This window comes from Camelina sativa, chromosome 11 (assembly GCF_000633955.1).
Source record: "Camelina sativa cultivar DH55 chromosome 11, Cs, whole genome shotgun sequence".
Taxonomy (NCBI): domain Eukaryota; kingdom Viridiplantae; phylum Streptophyta; class Magnoliopsida; order Brassicales; family Brassicaceae; genus Camelina; species Camelina sativa.
In genome coordinates, this window is record NC_025695.1 from 44749857 (window position 1) to 44760116 (window position 10260).

Here is a 10260-nt window from a genome sequence, read left to right on the forward strand (position 1 = left end):
CTTTTCTAAGACCTGGTCTGGATGTTTGCGTTCTCTATCAGAAAGATGTCACTGTGGATGAAGAGACTACAGAGCCGGTACATTCACATCCTTCAACATCCTTTACATTTTCAAGATCATATCTGCCTCGTTTAAAAGTTAAGAAGCCGATCTAGTAAAAGTGTAGAACTCTTCTGTCGGTTCCAAAGCTCATCCTTAGTTATAGTAAAATGTTATAAAAGATATAACAATCTTCAAATATGTACGCATTTTGGTTGTTGTTTTGAGACATTTTTGTGTGTTTGGTGTAGGTTTGGGTGGATGCAAGGATATTATCTATAGAGAGGAAGCCTCATGAATCTGAATGCTTTTGTATATTCCATGTTAGTGTGTATATAGACCAAGGCTGCATCGGTTCGGAGAAACATAGAATGAATAGAGCTTCGGTACTGATGGGCCTCAACCAAATCTCTATACTCCAGAAGCTTTGCAAGGAACAAAGCTTGAACCGCTACTACAGATGGAGAAACTCTGAGGACTGTACTTCGCTGGTGAAAACAAGACTAAATCTGGGAAAGTTCTTGCCTGATGTTTCTTGGTTGCTTGTTACATCAGTTTTGAAAAACATTGTGTTTCAGATCAGAACCTTTCACGAGAAGATGGTTTATCAGATTGTGGCGGATGAATGCTCTAGTAGCTCTTTGAGTGCAATGAACATCACGGTGGAAGACGGTGTTTTCATGTCCAAAGTTGTTTTGTTCAATCCAGCTGAGGATACTCATCAAGATACTGATGTAAAGCAGGAGATCGAAGAGGAGGTAATGGAGCTGCGTCGATCCAAGAGAAGAAGTGGGCGGCCTGATAGATTCGCTGACTCTGAGAGTCAGCCAGATTCAAAGGATGGATGGGTAAGGATGATGCCATATAGGTACAGCACATGGACTGATTTAAGTGATGATGATGAAGATTATGACGAAGAAGAATGTGATGATGATAGAGATACCGATGACGATTTATACTTACCGTTATCGCAATTACTTGGAAAAAAGGGAAGCACAAAGGGATTAAGTAAGGATAAGCGAAGAGAGATTGTTTTGATAGACAAAACAGAGATGAAGAAGAGGAAAAAAACAGAGAGAATTGATAGAAATCGCGAGCTTTCGGTTATTCCCTTCACTCCCGTCTTTGAACCTATACCGTTGGAACAGTTTGGTTTCAATGCAAATAGTTTGTGTGGTGGTTCCTCTGGAAGTCATTTGATGGATGAGATAGATAAGTATCGTAGTAGAGCAGCAAAATATGGGAAAAATAAGAAGTTTGAAATGGACGAGATGGAATCTGATCTATGTTGGAATGGACCCCTCAGGAATGTGGTTCAAAAAACAAATGGACAGCATTCCCGAATACGGTCTGTTTCTGGGAACACCGGAGTTTCCGAGGAACCACAGATTTATAAGAAGAGAACATTGAGCGCAGGTGCGTATAACAAGCTGATAGACTCGTACATGAGTAGAATTGATTCTACAATTGCAGCCAAGAACGAAGCGACCAATGTTGTTGAGCAGTTGATGGGGTTAAAGAACGCTGCAAGCTCTTCCATGGAAGCCGAAAAAAGTTCGAGTGAGGATGATGATGAGGAAGAGACGTCAGAGAACGAGATGCTATGGAGGGAAATGGAACTATGCTTGGCTTCTTCTTACATTCTTGATGACAATGAGGTAGATTCTTTTTGGAAATCTTTTGATATTTTCCGAAACTTGTGTCTTATATATAGTTGATTCAAAATTTCAGGTGAGAGTGGATAACGAGGCGTTCCATAAAGCACTCGGTGGTTGTGAACATGATTATGAATTGAATGAAGAAATCGGAATGTGTTGCAGATTGTGTGGTCATGTAGGAACTGAGATGAAACATGTTTCTGCACCTTTTGTAAGTGGAAAGTCTGGGAAAGACATTATCATGTTATCTATTTTTGATGAATTAGTAATTTTTTGGTGGTTTGATTTTCAATAGGCGCATCACAAGAAATGGACGACAGAGACTAAGCAAGTCAACGAAGATGACATAAATACTACGAAAGTGAACCAAGATGGAGCTGAGAGTCATAATTACACTGTACCAGTTGCTTCCTTAGATATGCCCTCCGCTGAAGAAAGTGACAATGTTTGGTCTCTTATACCTCAGCTTAAGAGAAAACTACATTTACACCAGAAAAAAGCTTTTGAGTTTCTCTGGAGGAACCTAGCCGGGTCAGTGGTTCCCGCGATGATGGATCCGAGTTCAGAGAAGATAGGTGGGTGCGTGATTTCTCATACTCCTGGAGCAGGCAAAACATTTCTGATCATAGCTTTTCTTGCAAGCTACTTGAAGATATTTCCGGGTAAAAGGCCATTGGTTCTTGCTCCGAAAACAACCTTGTACACATGGTACAAGGAGTTCATCAAATGGGAGATTCCGGTACCCGTTCACTTGCTCCATGGTCGTAGAACCTACTGTGTGGCCAAAGAGAACACCATTCAGATCGAGGGAATTCCAAAACCGAGCCAAGATGTTATGCATGTTCTTGACTGTCTCGACAAAATCCAGAAATGGCATGCACAGCCTAGTGTTCTTGTAATGGGTTACACATCGTTTCTAACATTGATGAGGGAAGATTCAAAGTTTGCTCATAGAAAATACATGGCTAAAGTACTGAGAGAGTCTCCTGGATTACTGGTTCTAGACGAGGGACATAACCCGAGGAGTACCAAGTCGAGATTACGAAAGGCCTTGATGAAAGTTGATACTGATCTGAGGATTCTGCTTTCGGGCACATTGTTTCAGAACAACTTCTGTGAGTACTTCAACACTTTGTGCTTGGCTAGACCCAAGTTTGTTCACGAGGTTCTAGTTGAGTTGGATCAGAAGTTCCAGACAAACCAAACTGAGCAAAAGGCGCCTCACTTGCTTGAAAATAGAGCTCGGAAATTCTTCCTCGACATTATAGCCAAGAAGATTGACACAAAAGTGGGCGATGAGCGCTTGCAAGGTCTCAACATGTTGAGGAATATGACCAGTGGTTTCATCGATAACTATGAAGGGAACGGAAGCGGAAGCGGAAGTGGTGACGTTCTCCCAGGTTTGCAGATTTACACATTGTTGATGAACTCCACAGATATACAGCACAGAACTCTTACCAAACTTCAGAACATAATGTCGACTTACCATGGATATCCACTCGAGCTCGAGTTACTCATAACGTTAGCAGCTATCCATCCTTGGTTGGTCAAAACCACTGCCTGTTGCACCAAATTTCTCAATCCTCAGGAGCTTTCCGAGATTGAGAAGCTCAAGCACGATGCAAAGAAAGGATCAAAAGTCATGTTCGTGCTTAACCTCGTGTTCCGGGTGGTCAAGAGGGAGAAAATCCTCATATTTTGCCACAACATTGCGCCGATTCGCCTGTTTCTTGAGCTGTTTGAGAATATTTTCAGGTGGAAGAGAGGCCGAGAGCTCCTGACCTTGACAGGGGATCTTGAGCTGTTTGAGAGAGGCAGAGTGATAGACAAATTCGAAGAACCAGGAGGCCAGTCCCGTGTTCTGCTCGCTTCGATCACGGCCTGTGCAGAAGGCATCAGTCTAACAGCTGCATCACGGGTGATCATGCTTGATTCAGAGTGGAATCCTTCTAAGACAAAGCAAGCAATCGCACGTGCATTCAGACCGGGACAGCAGAAAGTGGTGTACGTTTACCAGCTCTTGTCCAGAGGAACACTTGAGGAAGACAAATACAGGAGGACAACCTGGAAAGAGTGGGTCTCAAGTATGATTTTCAGCGAAGAATTTGTGGCGGACCCATCTCAGTGGCAAGCTGAGAAGATTGAGGACGATGTTCTTAGAGAAATCGTGGAGGAAGACAAAGTCAAATCATTCCATATGATCATGAAGAATGAAAAAGCTTCAACAGGTGGCTAATTGCGTAACTTTTACCGTTCAAGTTTTCTGTTTCACCATGCATTTAATGATGCTTCTTTAACAGCTTGTTGTATTGTAATAAATAAACTTATCTTGTATCAAAAGTTTGTGTAACCCATTCAGCTGTAGGATCATCTTCTTATAAAATAAAGTGAAACAGATGTACCCACATACTCTTGTTTGATAAAGCAAACTCCAAATAAGATAATTAAACAGCTCATTGTGGTGAATCTATTGTTATCATTTATATTATTAGACTACAATTTAATAACATGGTGATTATAAATACAGGCTAGACGCAAAACATAATTAGACTTGACATGACTTCGAATATGATGAACAAGAGACAGGAAGGAACATATGTGACAACGGAATAATTCACAACTAGGGGGTATATTGTCATTTTTAAAAGTCGGGGTCTGATATGAAACAAAAAAACAAAATTTAGGTAAACTTTTGTGAATTTATAAAAACCTAATTTTCTTAGGTTTAAAAATTAAAAGTATTAGTTGGGCCGTCTATAGTTGGGCCTGATTAAGGGAACCCAATATCAATCAATGTTGCGAATCCTTAAGACCCGACAAACTCACTTTGCCTCCTCCAACGACGGCGATGATCGCATCGCCACCGCCATCCCCCTCCGACCCTTTGACTTCCTCCTAAATCCTAAAAACTAGTTTGGTAGACCGATCAGACACCAGCTCTCTCTATCTGTGAATCTCTCGGAAGCTTTTTCCGTGTAGAGAGTAGAAGAGAGATGGGAAAACCCAAAGGAGATGCTTTAAGGAGCAAAGCTCGTCCATCCAGCAGCAGGTGAAACTTTGTTCCTTCATCCTTCATCCTTCAATTTCTTCGAATTGTATCTTTTACCACCTCTTTGCTTCGTTGGTTCGGTACTGAATTTGAGCTTTTTCTGAACAGCTTGGCAGCTTCTCTGTTGCCGTCTGGCTCTGCAGCTGCGGCCGTAGGTTTTGGTGGCTATGTCGGTAGCTCTAGATTCGAAACTTCTATATCAAACGAAGACTCTGCTCCTTTCATGGTATGCTCTGCCTGTCCCCTCTTCGTTTTGTTTCTGCCAACTTGTTTTGCCAGTTTCTCATATTTTGTGTATATGATGGGATTGTAGGATTTGGATAGTGAGGTTGCCCAACACTTGCAACGGCTTTCAAGGAAAGACCCTACAACAAAGGTAACTTAACTGGCGTTCCATGGTTATTCAATCGACTACGAGACCTGCTTTTCTTGATTGTGATTTTGTTTGTTCAAACAGATTAAGGCTCTTGCTTCCCTGTCAGAACTGATTAAGCAAAAGAAAGGCAAGGAACTTTTGCCAATAATCCCACAATGGGTATGTTTCTTTGTTTACATACTAGGGGTGAACCTTCAATATGAATGTTTTCTTTAACAACGAAGAAATCCTTATCTTCAGAAGTTTAATGTTAATAAAATTAGAATTGGGGATATCACTTATGTTGATGAAATTGGCTCACACCAGTCTTCGCCGAGCACGTTGATCACTCTGTTTCTCTCGTTGCATTGCATTTAGTTGTTCATTTTCCACGTTTGGCTTGACTATTTTTGTCCTACTTGTCCCAGACATTTGAGTACAAGAAGTTGATACTGGACTACAATAGAGATGTTCGGCGAGCTACGCATGACGTCATGACTAATGTTGTCACTGGTGCCGGGTTTGACACTCAATTTTCTCTTGCATATTCTTTTTCTTGCCGCGATGCAGTGTTTCATTTATTTTTTATTTTAGTATCATACACTTGGATGTAAGGTAGTCTTCCTGTGTCATGAGTGATATGATTTAGCTTTGAGGTTCTTCTAAAATCTATATCATCAATATTTTGTTGGAATGGTTTGTTTGTTTCTAAGTGCTGTAGAAGCTTGTCTATATTGAACATGTCAGATAAGAAATGTGTCTTGATATTGTCTTACCAATTACCATGCATGTGATACTGCTATTTTATGCCTTCTCCCTTTGTTTTGATATTCTGTATTAATTCTTAGTTTCTTACGTGTTGTTACTCAGGAGAGATTTAGCACCTCATCTAAAGTCTATAATGGGGCCCTGGTGGTTTTCGCAGTTCGACTTGGCATCTGAAGTTTCTCAAGCAGCAAAGTCTTCTCTGCAGGTTGGCTCCTCGTTTCGTAATTCAGTTTTCTTAGTGGAGGTTTTTTTTTACTTATGTGTGGAAGCCCCACCGTCGATTATAAACTCTCGTGTCGTATTATTAGATCAGTAACCTTTTTAATTCTGCTCAGCAGGAACTTTTTAAAAGCATTAATATTCAGATTCTCATTTAGCTGTCTAACTTTTAAACAGGCAGCATTTCCTTCCCAGGAAAAGAGATTGCACGCCTTGAATTTATGTTCAACTGAGATTTTTGCTTATCTGGAGGAAAATCTCAAACTTACACCTCAAAATTTATCTGATAAAGCACTTGCTTCAGATGAATTAGAAGAAATGTACCAGCAGGTACTCCATCTCGGTGATTCTTCATGCTATTTTTCCTTGTTTGGGTTTTCTTTTCCAATGTCTTATTTTCCGTTGTTTTCAGATGATATCGTCATCTCTGGTGGCATTGGCTACACTACTAGATATTTTGCTCCGGGAACCTGATAAAGCTAGCTCTGCAAACGTTAATTCTGAATCGAAACTTGCCTCAAAGGCTAGGGCTCTGGCAATCTCCGCAGCTGAGAAGTTGTTCTCTTTCCATAAATGCTTTCTGAACTTTCTAAAATCTGGAAGCCCTAGTATTCGGTCAGCTACTTATTCTTTATTAAGCAGCTTCATCAAAAATGTTCCTGAAGTCTTTGGCGAAGACAACATCAGATGCCTTGCACCAGCTCTGCTTGGTGTTTTCCGAGAAAATAATCCAACCTGCCACTCATCAATGTGGGAGGCTGTCTTGCTGTTCACTAGAAAGTATCCTCAGAGTTGGGTCTACTTGAATGTTCATAAATCTGTTCTGAATCATTTATGGCAGTTTCTAAGGAACGGTTGCTATGGATCCCCACGGGTTTCTTATCCTGCACTGATATTGTTCCTGGAAGTTATGCCAACACAATCTGTAGAAGCTGATAAGTTCTTTGTGAATTTTTTCAAAAACTTATTAGCTGGAAGAAGTATATGTGATTCTTCAAGTACGGATCAATTATCACTTCTTCGGGCAACAACTGAATGTTTCCTCTGGGGATTACATAATGCTTCAAAGTACTGCGATGGTCCCAATCCCATTCATGATCTCCAGGTTGATCTAATTGATAAAGTCCTCGTGAAGATTCTATGGGCAGACTTCTTTGAACTATCTAAGGGCAGCATTCCACCTATTCAGAGGAAGTCAGCTGAAACTCTTGGCATGGGTAATTCATTTAGTTATCTGCAAGAGCTAGGTAGATGCATCATAGAAATCCTTTCAGGGATTAATTTGCTCGAACAGAACCTGCTGTCTTTTTTCTGTAAATCTGTTCAAGAGAGCTTCTTGGATATGCTTCAGCAGGGAAACTTAGAGATAGTTTCGGGTAGCGTGAGAAAAATGATTGATTTTCTCTTGTTGTTGGAGAGATATTCAGTTTTGGAAGGTGAGAGTTGGCCCTTGGATCAATTTACGGGGCCACTGCTGTCAAAGGCTTTCCCGTGGATAAAATCATCTGTAAGTTATTGTCCATGTTTTGTTAGCATGTTATGTCATACATAATATGATCTTTTTACTTGATTAACTCATGATGTTTATACGTTATATTTGTCATTTTAGGAATTGGTAGATGGTGTGAAGCTTTTGTCAGTTTCAGTATCAGTGTTTGGACCGAGAAAGATAGTTCCAATACTAATTGATGATATAGAGACTTCTACCCTTCTCTCTGTTGAAAAAGGGAGGGATATGAGCCCAGAGAAGTTCATTAAAGTTTTTCAAGAAATTTTTATTCCTTGGTGTATGGATGTATGTGACTCGTCGACTGCAGCTAGACAAGATCTCCTGCTTTCATTACTTGATGATGAATGTTTCACTCAGCAGTGGGATGATGTCATTTCTTATGTATCTAACCAACGACATCAGGGGTGCAATAATCTGGCTGCTATGAAAGTGCTTTTAGAAAAGGCAAGGGGTGAAATTACAAAAAGAGGTTCTGGGCAGGAGTTGAATCAAAGAGTAGGTTCTCGGCCAGAGCATTGGCATCATAAACTCATAGACTCAACTGCTATAAGTCTTGTCCGTTCCTCCTTAGGGACTACAACCTCTGCTGCTCAGTTCCTGTGGTAAGTTAGTCAGCATATCTTTAAACTGTATCAAAGAAAGAACATATTCTAGTATATTGCTTGTTTCCTTGTTCTCAGTTCTTATTCTATATTTTTGTGTATGCAGTTCAGTTCTGGGCGGTTCAACTGAAGACAGCAGTATTTCTTTTGTGTCAAGAAGCTCGTTGGTCTTGATATATAGAGGGATCCTTGAAAAGCTGCTATCTTTTATCAAATTGTCACCGTTATGCTCATTTAATGATATATGTTCATCTCTTATTGTTGAGGGTATAGAGTTTGATTCGAGTAGTACTGTGGACGAGATCGTGGTTGCTAAGTTTGCAGCTGAAGTTATTGATGGTAGTTTCTTCAGTTTGAAGGCTCTGAATCAGGACGCCACTCTACTTTCAACTATTTTGTCTTCTATTTTAATCATCGACTTGGAGAGTAGAATGACATCACTAGTGGATGATACGCAATATGAGTCCAAAGAGAAAATAAAGGATCGGAATCTTGTGTGTGATTTTATTCATGGTGTTTGCTCTAAGATGGATAATCAGTTCTGGAGATCCATAGACTATGATGTCCGGAAGAGTTCAGCAAGCATTTTGGTTCAGTCCCTTAGGTCTGTTGTCCTACTTGAGGATGATCTGCAACCTTGTGAACTTACACTATTATGTGCTTCAAGGATGACCGAGGTGTTGGAATATCTCTCACTGGATCAAAGCGATGAAGAAAATATATGTGCCCTCCTCGTGCTTGAAAGTGATGTATGGCCTATGTGGGTCAGCCCCATCACGTCAGCTAGCATAAATACGCATGGTATGCCTGTTCATTTGTGCGAATTGAAGAAATCTAAGAGTGAAAGATTTGTTTCTTTCATTAACAACCTGATCATGAAAATGGGAATTCACCGATTTCTTGTTGGCCACAAAGATGATGGGTTTGCCTCTCAAGCTTGGTTTTCCGTAGAGATACTCTGCACGTGGGAGTGGCCAGGGAGTAATGTTCAAACTTTTTTCCTGCCAACTCTTGTCTCGTTTTGTAAGAGTGAACCATCAAGTGGGGGCTTACTAAATTCCATTTTTGACATTCTACTCAATGGTGCTCTCGTGCATGGAGAGGATGAGACAGTGAGCTTAGGGAACATGTGGATTGACTTTAAGAATAACATAGAGGAAATCGTAGAACCATTTTTGCGGGCTCTGGTGTCATTGCTTCACACTTTGTTCAAGGAGGACCTTTGGAGAGAAGAAAACGCCATGGGTGCTTTCGAAATGCTCACAGATAAACTTTATATAGGGGAAGAGACGAGCACAAACTGTTTGAGAATCATTCCTTTCATTATGAGCACTATGATTTCACCATTACGTACGAAAATAAAATCTGGTGTTTCTGGTAAAGATGCTTTACTGCCACTGGAAGTTTTACTTATAAATTGGCTAGAGAAGTCTTTGTCGTTCCCTCCTCTGGTGCTCTGGCAAAGTGGGGAAGGTGAGGCCCGATTTGATTTTCCTTCTTTTCATTGGTCATGGCTAGTGATCTTATCTTGAACTTCTGTGAACGATGCTTTGATTTAAATGTAGGGTTAGGCTCGGTGGTGGATAGAGCAATTATTTTTTATGAAACAGTTTCGACGTAGTGATATTCCTGAGTCCTCACCTAAGAAGTGGTCATAGTTGGCATTAGATGGACATTCTAGGAAGCAATTTAAGACTGAGGTTTTGTTCTTTATCTTTTGTTTTGCATGCCCAGCTGATAGTTGTTGTTTTTTCTTGTGTTTATCAGATATGCAGGATTGGTTTCAGCTTGTTATCTCTTGTTATCCCGTAAGCGAAAAGGCTGAAGAAGCAAAGGAACTACGGAGGCATATGAGCAATGAAGAGAGAACACTCCTGCTAGACTTGTTCCGCAAACAAAAGCAAGATCCTGGTGCATCAAGTATAGTTACCCAACTTCCAGCTGCCCAAATTCTGCTCGCGAGACTAATTGTTATTGCAGTTAGTTACTGTGGAAACGATTTTAATGAGGATGACTGGGATTTTGTCTTTTCTAATTTGAAGCGTCTGATCCAGTCTGCA

At 40.5% G+C, this 10260-nt stretch overlaps 2 protein-coding genes across 6 annotated transcripts in view; both read left to right on the top strand.

The window, feature by feature from the left end:
• Nucleotides 1–4153, top strand: part of LOC104726410 (SNF2 domain-containing protein CLASSY 1-like) — a 12646-nt gene extending 8493 nt beyond the window's left edge. For all 5 annotated transcript variants that reach the window (XM_019232892.1, XM_010445273.2, XM_010445275.2 and 2 more), the window contains 4 exons: nucleotides 1–77; nucleotides 291–1697; nucleotides 1771–1908; nucleotides 1993–4153. In XM_019232892.1, coding sequence (XP_019088437.1) covers nucleotides 1–77; nucleotides 291–1697; nucleotides 1771–1908; nucleotides 1993–3933 — 3563 coding nt within the window. In that variant the 3' untranslated portion in view covers nucleotides 3934–4153. The remainder of the gene's footprint in view (nucleotides 78–290; nucleotides 1698–1770; nucleotides 1909–1992) is intronic.
• Nucleotides 4525–10260, top strand: part of LOC104728971 (E3 ubiquitin-protein ligase listerin-like) — an 8779-nt gene continuing 3043 nt past the window's right edge. The window contains exons 1-11 of the mRNA XM_010447875.2: nucleotides 4525–4746; nucleotides 4855–4972; nucleotides 5060–5122; nucleotides 5204–5281; nucleotides 5530–5621; nucleotides 5972–6074; nucleotides 6266–6418; nucleotides 6501–7595; nucleotides 7698–8200; nucleotides 8307–9673; nucleotides 9968–10257. Coding sequence (XP_010446177.1) covers nucleotides 4691–4746; nucleotides 4855–4972; nucleotides 5060–5122; nucleotides 5204–5281; nucleotides 5530–5621; nucleotides 5972–6074; nucleotides 6266–6418; nucleotides 6501–7595; nucleotides 7698–8200; nucleotides 8307–9673; nucleotides 9968–10257 — 3918 coding nt within the window. The 5' untranslated portion in view covers nucleotides 4525–4690. The remainder of the gene's footprint in view (nucleotides 4747–4854; nucleotides 4973–5059; nucleotides 5123–5203; nucleotides 5282–5529; nucleotides 5622–5971; nucleotides 6075–6265; nucleotides 6419–6500; nucleotides 7596–7697; nucleotides 8201–8306; nucleotides 9674–9967; nucleotides 10258–10260) is intronic.